Here is a 25,882-nt window from a genome sequence, read left to right as displayed (position 1 = left end):
GTACCAAGAGAATTTAGGAATTCATTACACTGAATAAAGAAAAGCTATTTTCTCTGCAGCATTTGGGGCTTTTATATAATTTCCATTGTTATTGGTACAGATGTGGATCATCTAATCATTACTTCAATTTCAAGAAAAGTTTTATGATTCAAAGTAATGGCAATAATAACCAAAGATGAAAAACCCCCTCTCCTTTAATGCAAGCTTTCACAAATTAAAAAGGCGACGATGTTCCCACAACAATGACTTACATAAGGTATTGGTTGTGAAATTAAAGAAAACTCAATTAGCTTTGCTCTATTCATTCAAACTCATCTAAAATGTTCTCTTCAGATATAATTTAGACATCATATAAGAGCAAAATGAGTTATTTTTACCAAATAGCCATTAGAAAGCTATAAAACCAGCTTTTCTTTACAAAGCATTTGTCATTTAAATATGGGATATGAGAAAAAAGGAAGAGGGTGAGGTATGAGTGAATCAATGTGAACCAATGCTCCAGGCTTGTGTTATGGGCCATAATAATAACCACTCACGGTTTTTTAATTTCTCTATAGTTTACGTGGTATCTTTCACCTTGCAATAGCCCAGGGATAGAGGTAGTCCACATATTGTTATACCCATTTCACGGACGAGAGAATTGAGGATAAGAAGGCTTAAGTGATTTCCTCAAGGCCACACGGGCTTTGAGGGTCAGGATTGAAATTTCAATTCGGCTATTCTTCTCCACCAAATTTTGTGTTCTTTCTACCATAAACATAACTGCCATTTACATAGCTCTGTAAAGTTTTCAAAGCACTTAGCATACAATATTGTTTTTAAGCCTCATAAAAAAAAGAAAAAAAACACAAACCTGTGAAATACTCCCAATTAGTATTTTTATGCCATTTCCCAGAAAAGGAAACTAGCTCAGAAAGCTAGTATCAGCCGTAGGATTTATATCTAGGTATTCCCAACTTGACTCTAACCACTACGCATCCCTGGGTCTCTGTTGCCATAGTGTCTCCTCACTTCAGGCAGCCCATACTATAATATAATTTTTGAATGACTGAAGATTGTATTGATGAAGTACTTCTGAAACCAAATATCCAATCACCAGCATGGCTCATACTGGTGATTTCTATAGGTCGTGACCTCTTGTATCACATCGACCACACTTCTTTTTCTCTATTTTATCAAAGTTCCTTTTATCAAGTCAAGTGAAAGGGATTATGGGTTACTGAACAAAATATATCTCTTTCTCCACACACCCACTATTGCTTATGTGCACTACACCACTTAGAGACAATCACTCAGAGACAAATCTCAGGTATTTACCATCACATCCACACCCATCAGGACTGAGCTGAAATCCTGTCTTGCAATCACATTCATAACCTCCCAAATAGTTGATGCAGAACTGGGAACAGCAGGCTTGCCCACTCTCACACTCATCAAGATCTGTAAAGGAAAAAAGCGGGGGAATGTCATTTCTGTTGTTCATCAGACAAACATCGAAATAAATTGCAGAACAATGAGCAACAGGGCCCTTTTATTAGACAGAGTCATTACAAAATCACTTTAACCTTCCTGATGTTCAGATTGTATGGACGTGCCCATAAGGGGAAAAGACCCCCTGTCTGAGCCTACATGGCTCTCAACTACTTCTGTACCCCAGACTTATTTGTTTGGGTTTTAAATAATTTCATGCTTATTTTTTAAACAGAAAGAAAGAGGCCTCTCTGCCCTCTAATTGATGGCACAACCTGATGACATAAACACACACACATGCGTGCAGACACACACACACACACACACACACACACACACAGCTACACAACATTCTAAAAACAAATAGGTAAATAAATATAAAACAGGGATGATATGATTCCAGGAGCATTTGGCAGCTGGAAAGACTAGTTTGGGGTCCTAGGATCAAAGGTCCTGAACTGGAAAGGACTCTGGAGGCCTTCTAGTCAAGCACCTTCATTTTAAGGGTAAAGAGATTGAGGCTTTCATGGGGTGGGGAATCTTGTACAAGGTCACATAGGTAATCAGTGCCAGGGGTAGATTGGAACCAGGTCCTCGGGCTCCAAAGCCTTGGGGTTGAAAGGATCGTTGATTTAGAGCTAGAAGGAAGCTTGGAGATTGTCTATTCCAAATCTTTCATTTTTGAATGGGGAAACTGAGGCCCAGAGAGTCCCGAGTCATACAATTAGCATGTCTTAGATCCTTGATTCATACTTGAGTCCTCTGACTCTCAGTCTGCTGCTTTTTCTATGTCCCCATGCTGCCTTTCCTCAGAAGAGGTAGAGCTGGGATTTGAACTCGCATTGGTGGGGCAGAATCCAGATATAGTGCTCTTCCTGATGACTTTTCAGATACTCGGGAGAGTCCTAATAGAATTGGTGTTAGGACTAGTGTACCCCAAGAGCTTAAAGATCCAGTGGCACCAGGGAAGGAAAAAATAGCAACTGGGTCCCAAGAACAAGAGATTCAGCTCATTGGTTAGTCTGGTTTCCTCTCAATAAAGATGATTCTGTGAAGCTTATATCAGATAGTGTGGCTTAGTAGAGAGAAGCCTATGCTCAAAGCTGTGATGATATGGGTTCAAATTCTACCTTTGACACATATTTGTTGTGTGACTCTGGAGAAGTGACTTAACTCCTCATTGTCTGAGGTAGTTCACAATCTGTAAGTTGCAGGTGTGCTTGGGAGAGGAAATATTTCTCCACATTAGTGAAATTACAGATGCAATCCCCATCTTGACTCCTATGTAAGGTACCTATAGGAACCATATATAATTTTCATGAAGCTCAACCTCATCTAACAGATAGTACCCATTCAATTCAATTTATCAACAAACACAATTATTAAGTTTCTACTGCATACAAAGCCCAATGCTGGTGTTTGATTTTTATTGAAGGGATTTGTGGAGGAAGTATTGGAACTTTGAAAAAAGAAGTGGAACAAAACCTGACACTGTTCGTATATTTCTGTTGCTTGGCCAGTTAACGTCATCATATGATCCATCCAATCCAGGGTTTGATTAAATTACATATCTGAAACTCCAGGGCTTAGGCTGCTCTGGGTTTCTCTTATCCCTCTAAGATATGGTTGCATGGCTCTTTGTCCTTACGCTCAGGTAAACATCTTAATGTGATTATCAAGTCTTTGGGAAGACATGTGCCAATAGAAGAAGGAGTTCTCCAATAGATGCTCCAGGGCTCTGAGCTGTTTAGTATTTTTACCAATAACTTGGATGCCAGAGCATATTACCAAATTTGCAAGTGTTACCAAGCTGAGAGCAATAGATGGCACACTTCATGGCAAAGCCAGAATTGTACAAGATCAGTAGAGACTAGAACGTTGGGCTGAATCTAATTAAAAAGAACCTTAATAGGGATAAATATAATCTTATATGGGTTAAAAAGTCACCTTCATGAGTACAATAAGAGGGAGGCATGAATAGACAGCAGATTGTCTGGAATAAAAAAGATCTGAGGATTTTCAGGGATGGCAAATTTAATTTGAGTCAACAGTGTGATGTGGCAGCAAAGAAATCTTAGATGATTCTTAGACTACATTAAGAGAGGCAAAGCTTCCAGTGATAAAAAGGTCAGACTCCCACTGTCCTCTGTCCTGGTCAGAACACATCAGGAAGAGTGTCCAGTTGGAGGCAATATATTTTGTAAAGACATTCAAAAGCTGGAGAGTGCCAAGAAAAGGGTGAATGGGAAGATGAAGGGTCTAAAATTCATACCACCTTAGTCATAGATGAAAAAGGGGGATATTTTTTGTCTGCACAAGAAAAGAAAAGACTTCGGGGCTAGTTCATAGCTATTTTCAAACAACTGAAGGGCTGCCATGCAGAAGAAAGATGAACTATATTTCTGTCTGGCCTTGAAGGGGCAGAACTAGGATTAGTGGGTGGCAGAATAATGAAGAAATTAAAAAGTTTAACTTGGAATCTGGCAAGATCTGGGTTCAAATCCTGCCTCTGATGCTTACTAGTTGTTTGATTTAGTCACTCTGGGCCTCAGTTTCCTCATCTGTTAAATGAAGAGGTTAGATTTGAAGATTTTTAAAGGTTCCTTTCAGCTCTAAATTTAAATTCCTATAATTCTAAATTCAAAAGGTTGAAATTTAGGTAAGAGAAAAAAAAATTCCTAACAACTAGCCTTGTCCAAAATGGAAATGGGTTCCCTTAGGAGCCAGTGAACTTCCCATCAGTGGTCATTAAGTTAAGATTGGATGACCATTTGTATAGATACTGCAGAGGGGGTTTTTGAGATAACATCTTAAATCTCTTCTGGCTCCAGGATCCAAGGATTTGAAAGGTTTTTTGCTTGATTGTTTTTATTTTTAATTTGTTTGCTTGACTATGAATAATTTCCCTAGCAGATTTAGGGAAAGTAGAAATTAAAGACAAACCTGGTTACCTAGTTCATTCCAGCTCACTTTACCAGTGAGGAAATGGATAAGTTTCCCTAGATGACCCATGGAGCCAAGATTTGAACCAAAGTCCCTTGACTTAGCATCTGCTCTTCCCATGATCCCAGCCTGCAAACACCAAGATGTAAAGCCTTTATTCAAGGAGTATTTTGTTCATTTTCAGCTTTTGAGACCATGATGAGAGGCACATGGGTAGTTTCCAAGAATTCACTACAGTCATTTCACTCCCTGCTCCACTGAGATTGGAAAAATATTTGCTTGTGACCAGGGTGTCTGGATCCAAGTCCTTGGCTCCCTTGAACCCCGTTGAGCTATTAGGTTGGGGGTGGATTGTCAGTGCTGAGTTTACAAAATCTCTTTGAATGTTAACTAGATGAACAACCACAGATGTAAAAGGTCACTATCGCAATTAACCTTGGAAAGGGTACTGACTTTCGAAAACTCAGGAAGAGAAAGGAAAGGAAGAAAATGAAATCAATCAATCCAGGTTAGGGGTCACCATGAAATTGATTAATGTGGGTCATTTGGACACAAAATGTTCTTTCTCCTTCAAATGTCACCAGTGGGGCTACCTTGCAATATTTTACATGTTATCTATTTCCTTGCTCAGATTTAATCTCGATGGGTTGTTGGGGGACAGCAACCAAAAACTTCTCATCATTTTTTTCCCATTACAACTCCAACCTCATTATATCCTCTTTTATGATCTACTTGAGCACTGAAATGTTTTCTTTGCCATCCTCTTAATCACCCTCAGATCATCACAAATTTTTGATGGTTTCTCCCTTCTCAGGTGTACAAAGGAGATCAGATCCTCTATCAAATTAGAAAATTATGTACTTAACGTGATCTTCATTGATCCAATTCTGATTCATAAGGCTGAAATTTGTCACATCCAAAACATCATTATTCTCTTCCCCCCAAATCTTCCAGCCTCCTAGACTTGGAACCTCAGTGATACCCTTAAATCCTCCCTCCACCTCACCCACATGGCCAATCGGTTGCCAAATCTTGCCATTTGTCGCTACTAAATCTATTGTGTCATTCCCTTTCTTTCCACTCTCTCACAGCCACTACATTATTTCAGGCCCTTATCACCTCTCATCTGAACTATTTCACCAAGATCCTAAATGATCCCTGACTCAATTCTGTTTGCCTCTAGTCAATCCTCCATACTGCTATCAAAGTGATTTTCCTCAAGCCCAACTCTAGTCCAATCCACTCCCTACTTGATAGAGTCCAGTGGCTCCCTCCTACCTCCATGATTTTATACAATATCCTCTTTGACTTTCAAAGCCCATTACATGTGGCCCAACCTATCTTTCTAGACTTACCATAAAGTACTTCTCTTCCCACACTCTCCACACTCTGCCAAACTGGTAACGTGACGTTTCTCATACATCAGCTTCCTTATCCTATCTCTGTGCTTCATACTTCATGCTTGAGATACATTCCCTTCTTGCCTCCAACTCACAGATCCTTTTACATGATGACTTTCAAATCACCCTAACAACTAGTGTACTCCTTCCCCAGATACCCTGCATTTTTAATAGTTGTGTTCTATTTACTCATATATGTCTGTGTCTCTGAAGATACAGTGCAAGGCATCTATAGAGCTATGATTGTTTCCTATTTGGACATTGTATTCATAGTTTCTAGCCCAGTCCCTGGCAAATTGATAGAAAAATAGAGCACTTATGAAGCACTTACTATGTGCCAGGTACTATTTGAAGTGTATAATAGGTGCTTAAAAGTCTTGGTTGAATGATTTTGTTTTCATATTTCCCAATTTATCTTTTTCCCCTTCCCCATCTAGAAAGCCTACTTTATAATAACAACAAAAAGAATAAAAAGAAAAAGAATAAGTCCATTAAAAACTAATTCATAAATCAAACCCAACAGTCTATGGGATGGGCCACACCCGTGGTCCACCCCCATTGCCCAGGAGGAAAAGAAGTACATGGCTATCTTTTGTGAAGCCAAACTCAGTCATAACAATTACACAGCATTCATTTCAAACCACTTATTTATTGTTCTTGGTCTCTGTGTGCTTCTGTTATTCTAATCGTTGTGGTAGTTAAATGGCACAGTTGGACAGAGAGGTGCAGGATCTTAGAATCAGGAAAACAGGAGTTTGAATCCTGATGCAGATACCCATCAGGTATGTGACCCTGGGCAATTCACTTGTACTCTGTCAGTTTCAGTTTCCTCTATTACAAATGGGGGTGGAATAATAGCAGTCAGCTCATAGAGTTATTCCGAGGATCAAATTAGAAAATACAAGCAGAGAGCTTTGCTAAAGTGAAAATACTGTATTCATATTAGCTGTTACCGTGTTTCCCCATTTATGCTCACTTTACCTTCTAAAACTTCGTATGACCCTTCTCTGTATTCATCATATTTTATTCAGCACGATAAACAGAGTAATATTCCATATACTATTTCATCATTTCTTTAGCCATTCCCTAGTCAATGGGACTCTACTTTTCTCTAGTTCTTTGCTTCTACAAAAGGGCTTGTTATTGTATGCCCCCCCCCTTTTTAACCATGGACTTCTTTGATTTATCTGCATAGCAGTGAGATCTCTGGGTCAAAGGCTATGACTTTCTTAGCCTAATTCCAAACTGTTAGGCAAAGATCTAATATTAGTGTCTCATAAATATCTTGGAAACCATGGGTTCTTGGATCCTTTCAGTTATGGACCCTTTTGGCAATCTAGTGAAGCCTCTGGACTCCTTTTCAGAATAATATTTTAAAATGTAAAAATAAAATATATTGCAAAGGAAGCCAATTATATTGATATACGATTATCAAAATATATATTAAACAGTTCACAGACTCCATATTAAGAACCACTATAATCTAAAGGATCATTAATGTATTCTGCTTATCAAAGGCCAGTGGAAACTTGTTATTTGCATTACTGTTAGCTCTCCCCCCTCCCTCCTTTATAACTGTATTTCAATTGGTTCTGACTGACCTTAATTGGTCTGGCAAGTGGCTAAGACTGCCCTGGCCATTTGCAGATCTGCTGGCTTATTTTCACACCTATTTATGTATTGTTTGCCATGTCTGATTGCCTACAGACACACACTTGAAAAGGATTTAATTCTAAAAGAGGCTAAAAGGAAAATTCTTAATTTTACTTTCCGCATGAGCATTTGCAGAAAACATCTGTGGCCTTAACCTATTTTCAGACAAATAAGCAAAGTGTGTACACTTCAAACTAATCATTGCATTTACTTTAATGAATGTTTGGGCTTTGGATATGGGTGGTATTTATTCTTGAAAAATGAAATAAACTTGAGTAATAAACAATATGACTTTGTTGTGTTGACTGTTGAAATCTCATAAATATGCAATTTCTGCATTTTGACCCCGGCAGATGCTATTTTTCCTAGCAGCAAACAAGAGCTTGACTGAACTCTACTTTCCAAAGTTCAGTGAGACTCCCAGCCAAGGAATAGGTTTTAAAGAATAAGCTTAGCAGAGGTCAAGTTTAGTGTGACTAATAGCAAAGGGAGAACAAAAGAGAATGGAGAATTTACATGCTTTATTACAATATAGCTATAAATTATACATTTCTAAATGTGTGGTGGTTAGGGTGCTTAACTTGGGAGTTAGATGCATCTGGGTTCAAATCCTGGTTCTTCTATTTACTGCTGAATGGAATGTAGGCAAGGCCTTTGCTCTCCAAGTACTTCAAGACAACTCATTATGTCTCACTACTGTCAATCAGCCAATCAATCAAACAACAAACATTTATTGGGCATTAACTATGTGCCAGGCACTGTGGTAGGCTCAGGAGGTATACAACAAAAATTAAATAGTTCCTGCTCTCAAAGAGATTATATGCTATTGAAAGAAGGCCAAGACATCTGCATATATAAGTATATACAACGAGAATGCAAGACCCTTAGAAAACATAGATGGGTTGCAGTGATGGCAATTCGTTATTGCGATCAATTTTAACAGTAATCCTCTCAGCTCGGCAAGACAGTAGAGGGTCATAGGATGATGGATTTAGAGCTGAAGGGGGTGGTAGAGACCATTAAGTCCAACCTTCCCATTTTATGGTGAGGAAAATGAAACCAAGACAGGATAAGTTACTTGTCTGGGTGTTCCTTATTGTAGACTCTATCCACTGCACCATCTAGCTGCTTTACTACCCCCAGTTTATACATGGAGAAACTGAGGTCCAGATATGTTAGGCATATTATCCAAAGTCTCATAGACAGTGAGAGGCAGAGATGGGGTTTGAACATGAGAGTTCTGATCATGAACCAAGTATTTTTGGCTATATTGTAGAAGCTCTCTATATATTGATGCATTTCCCAATGGGATGAGTAAAGCTCTAAAACATTCTGTGTTTTACACGGAAAGGAAGCCCGAAGAGCAATCTGTTTTGAAGGGGAACCCCTCCCTCTGCCACTGAAGCTTTCGATGTACTCCAATACCACCTACAATGTAGGATTATTACACAGCATCACTTTCATGATCAGAAAATTTCTGAAACCAGTGTAAAGCAAGACTCCCTCACACAGAATAAACATTTCATTTAAATGCTAAAAGCACACATCTTCCACATCAGAGAAGTGATTCTCAACCATAATTTAGTTGGTTCCAAATCTATCAAATAGTGGTCATGATATTTAAAAAATAAATTCAAAATAAATTTTGTTTCCAATTCAATTAACATTAGGCATAAAAAATATAATGTGGTACTTTGGAATTTTGTGTGGGAGTAGTAGTAAGGGTTGGGGGTAACTGTGCCTGGCCCAGAGTCAGAAAGACTCAACTTCCTGGGTTCAAATCTGGCTTCAGACACTTACTAGCTGTATGACCCTGGGCAAGTCACTTAACCCTGTTTGACTCAGTCTCCCCATCTGTAAAATAAGCTGGAGAAGGAAATGGCAAAACATTCCAGTATCTCTGCCAAGAGAACCCCAAATGGGGTCACAAAGAGGCAGACATGACTGAAATGACTGAATGATGTCTAGTAATTGGGGAAATAGGAAGGAGGGCATTGCGATACTGAGCTTGCAAGAATAAAATCAGATGATACTATGATTAAGGATGGCTTTTAGGGATATGGACATTCTTTCTTAGGTGGAGCTAGAGCTGAGACTAACCTGGTTCACCAATGTTATCATTTCCCACATCCAGTAGAAATCTGTTCCTCTCCCTTGTGCTAGATTGCATATTTCATCCCTGAAGCATGCTTCCAGTAGAATTTCCTTTCCTCATGTCAGCTGTCCTTGAGTTGTCTCAAATTACATCATTTCTGGTAATACTTGAGGAGTCTTTCCTATTGAAAGCAACACTGACATACGGGGAGATGGAGAGAGCTGAGGAGAATACTTCTATAAATGTCCTTTTGGTGCACAGCTGTCCTCCATAGCAAAGCTGAAAATCTGCAGCAGGCCATTAACGAGCTGAGGAGCCAGGCTTAGCTGAGTCCCTATTATGTGATATATTATTGTCATGGAGTTGTTGAATATACAAGAGCTGGAAGGAGCCTTAGACAACATCTAACACAGCCCCCACATTTTACTGTTAAGGAAATTGGGGCACCGAGAGCTGATCGGAATTATCCAAGGCTAACAACGAAGCTAAGACTAGAACCCATGTCTCTGGATTTATTTGGTATTTGGCTCACATGTGACATTGAGTTGTTGAAACTTTTTGGAACTTTTTGATTCTATGTGCCTAGGATAATATGTGTATTTGTTCACTTTATAAAAACAAATACCCTTCGAATTAAGAATTTGACCATTAAGTAAACCTTCTTCTGGCCAAGTTGACTTTCCTATGCATTTAAGCAGTAGCCAGTAGCTAGAGCTTTTATTCAGTCCGCTCACCTTTGCAGCTAGAATGATGTAGGGCATAGTAAAGTGGGCTGTAATAAGGGATGGAAAGGACAAATGAATTCAGGGCAACTTCAAAATGAAGATGGTGTTTGCCATAGATTACCTTTGCATGTTTTTCCATCCACATCAAGACGGTGTCCATGGTTACAAGAACAACGGGGCCCACCAGTTGAGTGCTCACAGTGATGAGAGCAGCCCCCATTGTTTGGCTCACAGCTATTGACAATTTCCATTTCAATCCCTTAGAGGAAACAAAGAAAGGAGTGTTATTAGCATAACAATGGAGTAACCTGAGTAAACTCCAGCAACACACTGGGTGCCCACTCCCTGCTGGGAGGAAGAGGTGAAAACTTTGGTGGGGGAAAAAGCAACATGACAGTACCCAGAAAAGCCCAAGAACTATTTAACATTGAGGTCATCTCCAATGGGACTGTCACAAACAGTGTAAACTCCTGAAACTCATCTCTGTGGACCAAGGGCTACAGAAAATTTCAGAATCTTAAGGAAATAAGCAAATGGGGCATCTGCGGTATCAGCAGCCCTCCACCAAAATGTAGGTAGGATCCAATTTATCATTGCATGCAAAGTGTTTTGAAAACCTCAGTTCTAGTTATTATTATAATTATCACCATCATTATCATAATGGTGATGATGATAATTACTTTGGATGGTTCTGAATGGCCCTAAAAAGTTTTTGCATTTGGGTCATGCTGAGAAGCCAGCCTGTTTCTCCCTGTGAACAATGACAAGTATTTCAGCCCCACTTCAAAGGTCTCTATTTCCATTGGTTTGGGTGTTCCTTATAGCAGTGCAGTCTGTGACAACTCTGACTTCATGGATAACATTTGAGTCACAAAATCTCAGAACTGAAGAGGACCGAAGTGTTTAACTAGTCCAACCTCTACCTGAACATGAACCTACTCTATAACATATCCAGTGATTAAGTGGTCGTGTAGACGGTGCTGAAACACCTACATTGAAAGGGAAACCTGCCTCTTGTAGCCCAGTCCAAAAAGGGAGCTTTGGGGGAAGCTTTGATTATGAAGGTTTTCTTTACATGAAGATGGGATTTTGCCTTTTCTACCGTTTTTAGCTCTGCCTGAAAGAACAAGATTAACCCCTCTTCCACAAGAGCACCACCCTTCAAACATCTAAAGTCAGCTATCATGTCCCCCCACCCTCCCAGCCCTCTCTTCTGCAGATTAAATAGGGCCAGTTTTATCATTCTTCCTCAGATGGCATGAATTCGAGGCTCTTGAGACAGCTAGGTGACACAGTGGATAGAAGGCTAGGACAGGGAGTCATAAAGATTTGAGGCTGATGATGACCTCAGACACAATGTCTGTGTGACCCTGAGTGAGTCACTTAACCTCAGTCTCAGTTTCCTCATCTGTAAAATGGGGCTAATAATAGGATCCAATTCCCCAGCATTGTTGTGAGGATTAAATGAGATATTTGTAAAGTGCTACATAAATCTTCCTTCCTTCCCTCTTCCTTCCTCCCTCCCGTCCGTCCGTCCTTCCTTCCTTCCTTCCTTCCTTCCTCCCTCCCCCATCCTTCTTTCTCTTTCTTTCTTCCTTCCTTCCCTCCTTCTTCTTCCTCTTCCCCTCCTTCTTCTTCCTCCTCTTCCCCTCCTTCTTCTTCCTCCTCTTCCCCTCCTCTTCTCCTCCTCCTCCTCCTCTCCTCCTTCTTCCTCTTCCTCCTCCTCCTCCTCTCCTCCTCCTCCTCCTCCTCCTCCTCTCCTCCTCCTCTTCTTCTTCTTCTTCTTCTTCTTCTTCTTCTTCTTCTTCTTCTTCTTCTTCTTCTTCTTCTTCTTCTTCTTCTTCTTCTTCTTCTTCTTCTTCTTCTTCTTCTTCTTCTCTTTCTTCTTCTTTCTTCTTCATTATTTAGAATCCTGGTTGCACTCCCTAAAATGTGGTGCCCAGAACTGGACAATACACTTTCAGTGCACCATGACAAGGTCAGATGCCAGAAGGTACAATCCCCAATGCATAGCCACAAGGTATATCTTGAGATATCCTGTTGCAAAACTATTCTATAGCCTGCTGCTGATGAGGTGATGAGCCTCCCAGAATTAGCAAGGCAGCTCCTTGTCAATGTACAGATCACCTTAGATCTTAGGGATGTAAGGACTTTATAGAGATCATGTAGGCAGTTCACTCCATCACACACACACACACACACACACACACACACACACACACACACACACTTCACAGTTGAACAAAGTGAAGTCCAGAGAACTTAAGGAAGTTGTCCCAAATCACACACAGAGTAAGTGGCAGAGGTGTGATTTAAATTTATTTTGAATCCAAATCAGGTGCTCTTTCCAGAAGTCTGCCCACTCTCTTGGGGGAAATAATCCATTAAGTGACAAGGTTCTAAGTTTTGTGATTATAAATAAAGAATGCAGAAATATTAACCACCAATTAAACCACTCAGCCAGCATGCATTCTTCACTTTCAGTGGGTGGAACTTTCTCTAAATTGTTTTTAGTTCTTAGGGTGCTCAGACCTTTTAATCTATGACTTCTAAGCCATCTTGGGGCGGGGGGAGGATAAGTGTGTGATAGTGTGTGATTGTGTGTGTGTGTGTGTGTGTGTGTGTGTGTGTGTGTGGTGTGTGAGAAAGAGACACAAAAGTGGAAGAGGGAAGATACAGGAGATGATAAAGGAAGATACAGAATAGATGAGAAAGATAGGATTTGTGAGAAGATTCAAAGAGGGAGGGGTAGGGAGAGAGAGATGAAAGCATAGGAAATGTAAAAAGAGAAGAATGAGAAAAAGGATGAGAGACAGAAGAGATAAGAAACATAAAATATGTGAGAGAGTCTGAGAGAGAAGATGAAAGGAAGGAAATGGAAAAGGAGATAAAAGCTTGAGAGAGACAAAATATATGAGAAATACAGGATACAGGAGAGGGAGAGAGGTTAGCAAGGAGAGGAGGGAGAGGGAGAGAAAAGAAAAATGGAGAGGGAGAAGAGATAAGGCTGATAGAAAGACTGTGTGTGTGACTGCCTACAGAGACTATGCTTTGACCAACAGTCTACCGCAATCTATGGCAGAGTGATATCCGTTATAATAGGATTTTACTGTACTTGATAAATTCTTAACTTAGCTTTTGAGACTCAGGGAGGAAAAAGTCTATCAGTCTAAAAACATTTATCCTAGATTCCTGCATCACTCTCATGATACCGCAGATGCCAGTGGGCATGAGAGAAGTGCCAGGGTGATACAGGTATTTTCAATTTTTATGTCAGCTTTCGGATTTGACTAAATCTTGGAATACATAGGAACAGACTGTGGGAAATAAGCTGAAGTTCTGAGTGTCCAAGAATAAAAGCAAACCATTTTCTATGTTGATTTTTAAACTTAAATGAAAAAATTTAAAATACAATTTCTCAGATTTTAAATAAATATTTGATGTTTAAAAAGTGTCATCTGATAGAAAGAAGAGAGAGGAACCAAGAAATATAGGTTGAAGTTGACCTTGACACTACAGATTGGTGTGTAACCTGGGGCTATGTCACTTGGCTTAACCCCATTCATTTGGAGTTTCCCATCTGTAAACCAGGGCAGTAAAGAGGGTTCTGTAGGCAGGTACTTCAAGGCCCTATGAGAAAAATTATGTAAATAGAAGAAATTGTTCTCTGAGGAAAGGAATAAAACAGAGTATTTGTGTGTGGAATAAGAAAAAAAATCATCATCTGATGCCCTTGTTTTATGAATGAAGGATCATTCATTGTTAAACACCTCCATGAACTGGAAAAAAAAAACATTCACTTATTGCACAGCATCCAAAACAACTTGAAATATTAATGTTTTGCTGAGAACAAACTGTGTATCGCTTTTTGAAAGCATCCAGGTCTGGGGGAGGGGCTAGAGAGAAGACTAAGTCAAATATGCACATAAGGAAAAGAATTATAAAAATACATTCCACACAAAATGTATTCAACTCTAGGGGAAAGTGCTTTCCCAAGAAAATTCCATAGAAATCCTGTACCTAGTAACTCATTAGCAATAACTGCCTCCTTCTTCACAATAATAGGTCATGCTTTACTCCCTGAGAGTCTACCAGTCAGGCTGCAAGAGACTTTATTTCTCATATTTGTAAAATGCACCCATCCCCTAAGCCTCTGGCTATATTAAAAAAACCCAAACATTAATAAGTAAGAAAAATCAGCTCACATTCTCCCAGTGCCTGAGAGGATTCCCCGGGGCATTCAGAGAAAGATGAACTTCAGAAGATGTAGAATCCTAATTAGCACTTAATTCTCCTCTCCTATCTAATTTATCTAGGCCCACTCGGTAAGAGGCTAATGTTATCACATAGCAAAACTTGGCTAGTTTTAAGAGTCAGGACCATATCGCCAGGGCTCAAAGCTACACTGGCAAATCACCCCCTTAATAAAGCAGCTACAGATTTCTATTGCAGAGGGGAGATTTATTCCGCTAGGTCTTGCTCTAGATGGTTCTAGAGATTCCTCCCAAATCTGTGATTTTTGGGATGCAGAATTTTAGCATTGTTCAAGGATGATTGAGAATGTGGAGCTCTGACCTGGGTCCTGTTACACACACACACACACACACTACACACAACACACACACATGTGCGCATATCAGTGTGCAGATAAGTGAAGATATTTGCAAGTGGTTATTTGCTCAGTGTTTCAAAGCTTTAAGTAAATGGTCACTTCAGCATGCTATGTCCTTCTTCCTACGATTATTCAGCAGGTAATTATTAGGTGCCAACCAAGTCCCAGGCATTGTGCTAGTCTCTGAAGATATACATATAAAAATAAAACTAGCCTTCCCCTCAAGTTTGTATTCTAAAGGGAAAGGGTGGATAGTGGGAAGAACAGTATTTCCTGGAATCAAAGGACCTGGAATCAACCTCACCATGACCCAGACTGAGCTCATCATCTTTCCCCCAATCTCTCCTCTCTTCCTAAGCTCCCTTTATTATCAAGGGCACCATCATCATCCCCCCAAGCTTACAACCTAAGGGTCAAGTGCTGCTGTTTCTCTCTCTCTCTCTCTCTCTCTCTCTCTCTTTCTCTCTCTTTCTCTCTCTCTCTCTCTCTCTTCCTTCTCTCTTTCTCTCTCTCTTTTTCTTTCCTCACTTTTTCTTTCTCTCTCTCTTCTCTGCCTCACTTTCTCCTTTCCTTTTCTTTCTCTGCTCTCTCCTCTTTCATTCTCTCTCTCCTTTCTCACTTTGCCTCTCTCTCCTCTCTCATTCTTTTTCTGTCTCTGTCTCTGTGTGTCCTTGTCTCTCTGTCTCTCTCTCTGTCACACACACACACACACACACACACACACACACACACCCCTCCTCTCCCCCATATAGTCAATTATCAGACCTTGTCATTTCTACCTCTATCTCATCTCTTCTCTCCTTCTGGTCCTGCCACTGCCCTAGGGTGGGCCCTGATCACTTTATGTCTGGGCTATTGTAATAACTTGCTAGTGAGTCTCCTGCCTCAAGACTCTCCCATTCTGCTCCATCCTCCACTCAGCTGTCAAATTATCTTCCCAAAGCACCAGTGTGTCCATGTCACCATGTCAACCCTCTTTTCAATCAACTCCAGTGGCTCCTTATTTTCTAGTGCCTGGCATCTATTGATTATCTCTACTTTATCCTGTGTATATCTGGTTTGTATGTAATTGTTTGCATGGTGTCTCTCTCACTGGGCTGTGGGCTCCTTGAGAGTAGAGAGTGTCTTTTACCTTTCTTTGTATTCCATGCATTCAGCACAGTGTGTGCATGGCACATAGTAGGTGCTTAATAATGCTAGCTGCATGAATTGGGTTAAAACTCTCTTTTGGATACTCCCTATGTGACCTATGTGCATATCATTTAATGCGGATTGGGTTGGGGATGGGAAGAGGGGGTGCTGAGAATGTGAAATGAGTTGAATTTTGAAGGGAGAGAGGAATTCTAAGAAGTGAAGGTGAGGAGGGGGTGCATTTCAGTCATGGGGGACATCCTGTGCAAAGGCAAACAGAAGATAGTTTGTCCTATGTGAAGAAAAGCAAGATGAGAATTTTAATGTAGAATGTGAGAAGAGGAGTCACGTATGATAAGGGTGGCCAGGCAGGTAGGTTGTGGCCAGGCTGCGAAAGGCTTTAAAAGCAAGAAGGGTTTGTATTTGATCTTAGAGACAATAGGAAATCTCAGGAATTTATGTAGTAGGAGAGTGCCCTGGCCAGGTATATGATTAAGGGAAATCCCATTTGCAGCTGCGTGGAGAATAGATCAGAATAAAGAGAGACTCGGGAGGGAGAGAGATCATTGTGATAGTCCAAGTGAAAGGCAAGGTGAGTCTGAATAGGTGGTAGCTCTGTGGGTAGAGAGTAGGGGACAAATGTGAGAGACATCAGGGAGGTATGGATGCTAAGATTTGGCAGCTGATTGGCTCAGGGAGAGCAATAACGCCGAGGACGTAAACTGAGGTCATTGGGGTGGGAGCAAATAGTGACCTCTTAGAAATGAGGAAGTTCAGAAGAGGTACTTTTTTTCTTCTTTGGTAAGGATACAAATGAATTCTGTTTTGGACATGCTGCATTTGAAATGTCTACAGGACAACCAGTATGAAACATCCAACAAGCAATTAGAGATGCATAGCTGTAATTTAAGACAGATTGCAGCTGGATGTATAGATTTCAGAGTCCCCAGCAGGAACAGCTGCATGGTGTAATGGATAGAGCACTGGATCTGGAGTCAGGATCCCACTTCAAATTCAGCCTCAGATGCTTACTAGCTGTGTAATCCTGGGCAAGTCATTTAACCCCGATATCCCCCACCCCAAATAGTCATTAGCATATAGAGGATAATTAAACCTATTACATCTGATGAGGTTACCAAGAAAGAAATTGTGGAGGCAAGAGAGATGAGAGCATAGGAGAGGGTCTTGGGAGACACTCACAGTTAGGGGTGTGACCTAGATCAGGGCTGTCCAAATTGTGGCCCGTGGACCACATGCAGCTCTGCAGTGTGACTTATGCAGCCCGCCTACAAGCATAGAAATTTACAAAAATGCTTCAGTAAAAGAAGCCAAGCTATCGCAGAGCTCTCCCTAAAATGGCAAATCAAAATATATTGTCTATTGTTTCAATGAAAACCTAAGGTTGGACAGCCCTGAACCAGATGATGATAACGATAAAGAAAAGGGTCTAAGAAGGAATAGTCAGACAGGTAGGAGGAGAGCCAAGGGAAAGTGTTGTCATGAAAACAAGATGGGAGAAGAGGGAGCATTTGGGGGCATAGGTGGTCAATAGTATCTAGCATTGCAGAGACCTCCAGAAGAGTTTGGATAGGGACATCTCTGGTAACTTTGGAGGGACCATCCCTGTGAGGAGTGAGGTCACAAGCTTGATCACAGAAGTTTGAGGAGTGAGACCGTGCAGGATACAACCCAGGCACATTGTAGAAGACTGTTCTATTGGCTGCTGTGGCCAAGGACGTCATCCTCTGGGAGCCAAGCCTCTTTTCAGGGGGTCTCTACAAACCTTGGTGTCTAATTTAAACAAGTATTTATTTAGTGCTTACTATGTGCCAGGCACTAGCCTTCTGCTTCAGTCATTCATTTCCTTCCCTGAGGTGGACGTAGGGGCAGGTACTGAGTGCAAGGAGGGGCCCATGTCCTGGTTTCTGCCTTCCTTAGCAACCCAGGGGCCAGAAGGCCAGACACGGGCCCAGGGTAAGTCTCTAGGGTTTTGTTCCTTTTCTCTCCATATGTAGATACAGACACAAGACAGGGACCCGAGGCCAAGCTCTGAGGACCAGACAGCACCTCCAAAATCTTGAACCTTCTCTCTACTGGGATGCTGAGAAAGACAAAGGTATCACTGATAGGGACAAAGACCATGATAAGGCCCATTTTCAAAGCCTTTCCAGGCTCAGTAAGGTCCACGGAGGCTTTGGTCTCCTGGCAGAACCTTCAGCAACCGCCCTTCACAATGAAGCACAGGAATGCTGCCGCCACGGCCGCCGCTGCCGCCACTGCTGCTGCTACTACAGTTAGCTAGCTAGTACTTAAAAGTATCTCATTTTATCCTCACAAAACCCTGAGAGGTAAGTACTATTATTATCTCTATTTTACAGATGAGGAAGCTAAAGCAGACAGAGGTTAAGTAACATGTCCAGGTCACATCAGACCTTCCTGATTCCATGTTCAGCCCTCTATCCACTGAGCCACCTAGCTGAAAACCACCACTATAACTACTACTGTAACTGCTACAACTACTAAAAAGACAGTAATACATAATAATATATAACACCTAATGCTGATCTAGAGGCAGCTAGGCAGTGTCACAGTGCATAGAGCATTGAGCCTACAGTTAGGAAGACTCATCTTCCTGAGTTCAAATGAAGCCTTAGTCACTTACTAGGTGTGTGACCTTAGGCAAGTCATTTAAACCTGTTTGCCTCAGTTTCCTCATTTGTAAAATGAGTTAGAGAAGGAAATAGCAAACTATTCTAGTATCTTTGCCAAGAATATCCCAAATGGGGTCACAGAGTAGGACACAACTGAAATGACTGAACAACAAATGTCAATCTATTGTTTAAATTTTGCAAAATGTTTCATATACATTTGTATGTAAGCACTTTATTGAAGGATTTACTCATTCCACTTTTTCATAATTCGAGGAAATTCTAGGTAGAAACTTCTGATCAGATATTATGCCCCAAGTGTTTGCAGACTAGAACCATTAACAATTATGTAGGTAAGGAGCCTGAAACCTATACAATGTGAGGCCTGGGGTGCAGTGGGGTGGGGAGGTGGAGGATCAGCAGGTAGATAATGGAATCAGACATTTTCTATGTGGCTCCAGGGGCCAGATCTAGGATGTTGTAACATGTGGATGTTGCAAAGAGGCAATTGTAGACCTGATATCAATTATCCTTCTGATACCATATCAATTGTAGAGGATCTAGATGAAGAGGACCTGGGTTCAGATCCTTTTATGCATACTACCTGTGTGACTTTGGGCAAGTAATTGAATGATGATATAGTGGGTATAAAATTGGCCTTAGGGATAAGAGGACCTGGGTTAAAGGGCCCCCTCAGGAACAAACTGACTGTGTGACCCTGGAAAAATCACTCAACCTCTCCAATGCTCTAAACAACTCTCCAAGATTATACATTAAAAGGTGCTAATCTTCTTCTGGGAAGTTCTTTAGAATAATGTGATCAGGAACCTAGTTCCTATCCTTATAGCAACAGAATTAAACGCTACTTACTTTGAGGTCTAAGTCAGAGTTTTGTTTTTTTAAAAATTCAAAATCAAATTTTCTTTGTTCAAATACAGCAATGAAAGCAGAGGAGAGGGTAAGCTGGGTCTGAGTACCAAATACAGAGCAAAAGAAAAAAAATAAAAACCTGAGCACACAATTTCCTGGTGTGGTGCAGCAAGACCCCAGCATTTGCAGTCAGAGATCTGGGTTAATGCCTAACAGTCACATGGCCCTAGGTCATTTACCTTAGCTCTCTGGGGCTCAGCTTCCTCATGAGGGCTTGGTCTAAAAGGCTTCTTAAAGTCTCTTCCCCTAAATTTGACATACCAACCCACTCATATGTTCTAAAGTCCCATCAATCTAAAGAAAAGTTAGAGCAGTTTAATGGTAGAAATAAATTATTGAGGCACATTGGAGAAAGGAATCTGTCCTGAGTCCTCTTTTTTAGTTCTCTGAGCCCCGTGAGTGGCTGCATTTAGAGAGCCATTCATTCAAGGATGTGTGTGAACAGCTTCGTGATACTAACATAAGGGCATGTGGGAGACACAGATATGAATATGAGATGCTCCCTGCCCTGAGGAACTTACAGATTAATTGGATATTGTTATCATTATGTGGGGTTTTGAGAAATCATAGCATAGTTCAGAAAGGTGGCCTTGGAGCCAGGAAGACCTCTGTTCAAGTATTGCCATTCACATACACTAGCTGTGTGACCCCTGGCAGATCACCCCATCTCCTAATTCTCCAGGAAACCAGCAGCTTCCTCCACCAATGAAATCCCAGATATAGAGGGGGGGGGAAAGAGTGCCTTAGGTCTTACAAAGCCCTTTCCTCACAACAGTGTGAAGTAAGTAGCTTAGCACTGTTTTACCAATAAGTAAAACTGAGGCTCAGAGAGTTTATGAGATGGGTTCATACATGTTAGGATTGAGTTGCCAGCGGACCATCCATGTGGACAACCATAAAGGAGGCAATTGGTCTGGAGTTCAAGGTTAAGGATTGGAGGCATAAATTAAGGAGGATAAGTTGATTAGAGAAATAAATTAAGGAGGAATAAATTAAATGGAGAAATAAATTAAGGAGGAATAAATTAATTGGAGAAATAAATTCAAGAGTCAACTATATAAAGGCAACAGGGATGAGATTGGCAAGGAAGAGATTGTCCATGAAGGGGTAACAGGAGAAAACTTTGGGGAGGCATCAGTATCAGTGCTATGGTAGATAGGAAGGGTCAGGTACACAAATCACTGTAATCTTCATAACTCACATTCCTATAGTGCTGTAACTTTGATCAAGTGTCTGCCTTACCCCAATCTCATGAGATAGATGGGTTTCAGTTTCCCCATCTGTAGAATAAGGGCATTGGGCTAGATGATCCCTGGGGCACCTTCCAGCACTGTGATCCTGAGTGCAATATCTGAATAGTGGCCTTTGTTCCTTCCATCTCTGAGTCTCATAAATGGCAGTAGAGAATAAGGAGTGTGACCATCCCTTTTCCTTGGCCCATGAGTCAGGAGGAGTAGGAGAAGGCAAGGGCACCACCTGAAAGGATTTCAAGGGAAATGATGCCAACTGAGCAGAGTCAGGACTGGAATGAAACAAAGAGGCATTTGAGGCATTTCTGGAAAGGGCGAAGTATAGAGGAGCACAGGCTAAAAATGAACATGACTTCCGTCAGACTGGAAGGGAAGGGAGAGGAAAGGAAATGTGGAGAGCAAAGGAGGAGGACTGAGTGGGATGGGGAGGAGGGTGTGGAAGGAGATAGAAAGAGCTTTACCCAGGGCAGTAATCGGGTATATTAGGAAGAAGGTAGGGAATTAATCTGAAAACAAACACTGACAATAGGGGAAAATTTAGTTTTTGGATCACCAGCCCCAAGGTCCATGGGGAATGTGGATACCATGCTGTAGGCCTCAGAAGGGTCATACTCTAGAGAAGAATAAATGAGATCCATGTACCATCAGAGGGCGATGCAAAGAGGAGCCAGGTTGGTCACAATCTGCCAGTAAGCCCCAAGTTATGTATTCCTCAGTGGGTTTCCCAACTTCCTCCTCCAGAGATTAGTCTAGTGAGCAGTTCAAGCCCTATGGAATTAATAGCCAAGGTAATAGCCAAGCCACTGTAGGAAGCCTGAAGACCTTGGTTGAAACTGGGAAAAACAGACCAAAACCAAACAGATGGACTTGTAGCTGTCACCAAGATCTTTTCCTGACCCAATACGATCCTGAGGTATTAGTAGACGATCATTTGCCAACCATTGCCTTATAAAGATGGCTCCTTCATTATTAATATTTCTCCTTCCTTGAGCTCCCATGGGAAATTGATGAATGATGGAGCATCACTGAGGACAGTGTAGATAAAGAGAAAAGAAGAGAGTAAAGGACTCAGAGTCAAGAGCGCTTGGGTTCATACATGGCCTCCAACACTTAAAAGTTGTGTGAAGGCAGCATATTGTATGATATCTCTAAGCCTTGGGCTCCCTAAGCCTAGGGATTGCCATTTTTCTTAGTGAAAGGAGTTTCCACATTAGCCAAATAACTGCTTCTCAAAAACTTCTTTGGATCATCCATTCAGAGCTGGAAGGGACCTTAGAGGCCATCCGTTCTAATCCCTTCATTTTACAGATAAGGAAACTGAGTCTCAGTTTAGTGATTTTACCTAGGGTGACACAACTGTACAAAAATCTGAGGCAGGATTGGAACTCAGGCTGGCCCTAAGGGTGAGAAAACAGCTAGATACTTAACTTCTGTTTGCCTCAGTTTCCTCAGCTTTAAAATAGGGATAATAACAGCACTTACTTCACAGTGTTCTTGCGGGGATCAAAGGAGATAATATTTGTAAAGTGCTTAGCACAAAGTGCCTGGCACATAGTAGGTGCTTCATAAATGCTGGTTCTCTTCCTTTTCCTCCCCAGTGGAGTGGAACAGGAAGAACACTAGATGGTGAGACACGTGACCCGGGTTTTAGTCCTGAGTTTGGCCACCCCTAGCTGGTGTCTGGAGTTTCATTTGCCTCATCTAGAAAACGGATATCATCAGACTTGCATTGCCTACATCCATTAACCAACAAGCATTTACTAAGTGCTTAATATACGCCCAAGCACTGTCCTAGGTGCTTGGCATATATTCAAAATAAAACTTCCTGTCCTCAAGGAGCTTATATTCTTACCCAGCATTGGTATAAGTAAAGAGCACCTGAAGTTATAAAACACTTTTTAAGAGCAAACTGTTCTTATAATTAGTGGCAGTAATAACAGTCATGGTGCTGGATGAATGGTCACTGGCTGCAACATAGAACAAAAAAGGAATGACAAAGCGGTAGCAGACCAAAGTATGCCAGAAAAGAAAGGGATGATCAAAACGACGGGGTATTCATGTTTCGAGGGGGAGGGAAACCACTGGAGATACCATGGACTCTATTGGTGAACGTGAGAGTCGAGAAGAAACAAGGAAGGCAAGATGGACAAGCAAGGGTGGGTTGTGATTTGCTTCCTTAAAGGAAGCACCCATGGTGGTGAGGTCACAGATTTATTTTAGAGGGAGGATTTTAGTTCATAATAAAATGAGAGAGGGGATCTAGGTCACCCTTAAAGTCTTCTTCCACTATAAGATTCTAAGCAGGTGCTTTTTGGATAAGTTGTCTAATGCCTAGGCTTTGAGCACAGATTCGTGCTTTGGAAAAACATCTCCCGATACGGGCAGCCTTTGTAGTGCTAGGTCAGGAGCTGTTCTTTGCTCCTCACTTACGGTAGCACTGTCTTCCATCTGCACCAAGTTCAAAGCCAGGGTTACAGGTGCAGGTGAAAGATCCCACGGAGTTCATGCAGCGGTGGGCGCAGGGAGCACTGCCTTCTGTGCACTCGTCAATGTCTACAAAAATAAACATGCTTTGGCTTTATGTCTTGTAGCCACCAACAGAGGGGTAAATCACAACATTAACAGTAAATTAAAATCGTTTCTCTTCCCAGTACCTAGAGTCTTTGGGATGTATGGGCACAGTAGCTGGTTACTCATACTGAAGAAATGCCTTTTCCTCTTGCTCATGTTTGCTGTGAAAAATGCCACACAAACTACAAGCCTTGTGTAGCCAAAGAGGCAATATGGCCAGCTGCCTTTTAATCAGTACCTACAAGACAGCTACAAAAATTGAATATCCCTACATAGTTTTCCAAATTCCCATTTTCAAAAGAAAACCACTAACGTAGTCTTTTCTTATATCACATCCCTCCTTAGACACCTTTAAGATTTACCATATTGGTGCTGGATTTAGGGTGGACACCAAATCCAGTTTAGCCATATTGTAGTTCAGAACTCTCGAACTGATGAGGACGAGGAGGATGAGGATGATGAATAAATAGTTTGTATTTATATGGCACCTACTATGTGTCAGACGCTATGCTAAATTCCTTACAATTATCTCACTTGATTCTCTCTACAACCCTGTGATGTAAGTGCTTTTATTTTCCCTACGTGATAATTGAGGAAACTGAGACAGAGGTGAAGTGATTTGACCAGAGTCACACAGCTAGTAAGTGTCTCAGGCCAGATTTGAATTCAGGTCTTACTGACTCCACATCCAGGGTTCTATCTACCGTACCTCCTAGCTGCACCAGCCTTAGCCTTCCTCGGTATCTGGGATGAGAGTCATGCACCATCATGCTCTTCCTTTGCTGATGTGCTCTAGTTTGTAATCCTATTGCATTCCTTGGGGCATCCAAAGGTTAAGCATCTTCTTCAAGGTCACACAGATCTTCGGAGTCGGAGATTGGGTTTGAAGCTACATCTTCCTTACTTCAAGGTCAGCTTCTCAATCCACTACTCTATCCATTAGAGGCAACTTGGTGGTATGCTGGACAGAACTCTTGAGTGGGTAGAACTTGAGTGAGGAAGACTCGAGGTCATATCCAACCATAGACAATTACTAGCTAAGTGACCTTGGCAAGTCACTTACTTTTAATCTGCCTTGGTTTTTTCATCTATAAAGTGGGGATAGTAGCGTCAACCTCCCAGGGTTGTCGTGGGGAAAATAAGAGGGAATATTTGAAAAATAGGAAATAACATTAGTAAAATTTTCAAACATTAAAGTGCTACATAATGTTTGCTGTCATCACCATCATCATCGTCATTGCCATCCTCCTCCTCCTCCTCATCACCATTATCACAACTCCATGCTACCTCCTCGCTTTATATATAGTAGGAACTTTATACTTGTTTGATGGAAGAGAACGTGCTGAATTTGGGATTGCCTCTCAGTGCAGAAAGCTGGGGCATAATTTTTCAATGATCTATTTCTGATACTTAAAATGAGAGCAAGATGTAGTGGACATAAGGCAGCTAGACCTGTCTTCAAATCTTGCTGCTGAAACATACTAGCTGAGTGTATGTGGAGAAATTGTTTAACCTCTTATAGTGGTAATCAGGGCAGGACTTCTTTGCTGTTCTTCTCTTAAGTGCCTTTAATGATTCTGGCTTTCGTTTGAATGGGGCTGGTAAAGTGGAATCTTGTCTTGGAATGTTTCTCAGCAATAAGACAATTGGGAGTCATTGACTTCATATGGTGTGGTGCTGGTGATTGGAGCTTTCCCACACTGATTTCTCACATTCTAAATGGTGAGCCTCAAGTGCCCCAGGGCCCTGAGACAGGTATATAAGATCTGAGGTTGGCATTTGACTTTTGGGGGCACATCCACTGAAAGAATGTGGGTGACGATACTCTAGGCAAGCCGTTGAACCCGCCCCACTCCGGCTTGGTAACCCAGATAGATAAGATGTTGGTGATTCTCTGGTAACTATGAATTGTGACTTGATCAGACAAGGTCTGTCTGTTGATGTTTGTAATTTCTGTTTGTATTTGCCTTGAAGTTAAGGGGGCTGATCCTTCCCCCCTGAACTAAGTGAATGATATATGTATGTTTGATTAAACTTGAGATTGTTCACACTTTACAGTTGCCTTCCTTAGCAAAGCAGATCAAAGAACCTGTGTTAGTGGCCTTCTGTGTGCTGGTTGTTGTTGGTCTTACACAGCCACAGTAGCTGCTAGCCACATTGTTGCTACACCTCTACATGCCCCAGTTACCCCTCTAAGACTATAAATTGTAGCCTCTCTAAGACTATAAATTATAATTGAGTTGCTGATTTACCTGGGGGAAGGGAATTTTTACACCAGGAGTTCCCATAAGGATGAAATCACAGGTATGCTTCTCCCACCACCCCCACCCCACCCCCAGTGAAGATATTTTAGGTAGCCCAAGAGGAAACATGCAACGTGTTAGTAGAATCTATGTCTGGAGTCATGACTACTCAATTTGAGAGGACAGGTTTTTCTTAGTTTTCCAGCTTAGT

General features: G+C 41.3%; 1 protein-coding gene across 1 annotated transcript in view; it reads right to left on the bottom strand.

The window, feature by feature from the left end:
• The window catches only part of LOC118847055 (multiple epidermal growth factor-like domains protein 6), a 773,415-nt gene that overhangs the window by 147,154 nt on the left and 600,379 nt on the right, over positions 1-25,882 (bottom strand). Inside the window, 3 exon segments of the mRNA XM_036755675.1 lie at positions 1,318-1,440; positions 10,408-10,545; positions 23,288-23,410. Coding sequence (XP_036611570.1) covers positions 1,318-1,440; positions 10,408-10,545; positions 23,288-23,410 — 384 coding nt within the window.

This window comes from Trichosurus vulpecula, chromosome 4 (assembly GCF_011100635.1).
Source record: "Trichosurus vulpecula isolate mTriVul1 chromosome 4, mTriVul1.pri, whole genome shotgun sequence".
Taxonomy (NCBI): Eukaryota; Metazoa; Chordata; class Mammalia; order Diprotodontia; family Phalangeridae; genus Trichosurus; species Trichosurus vulpecula.
The sequence above is the reverse complement of the archived record's forward strand: the minus strand, read 5'-3'. Positions and strand labels throughout refer to the sequence as shown.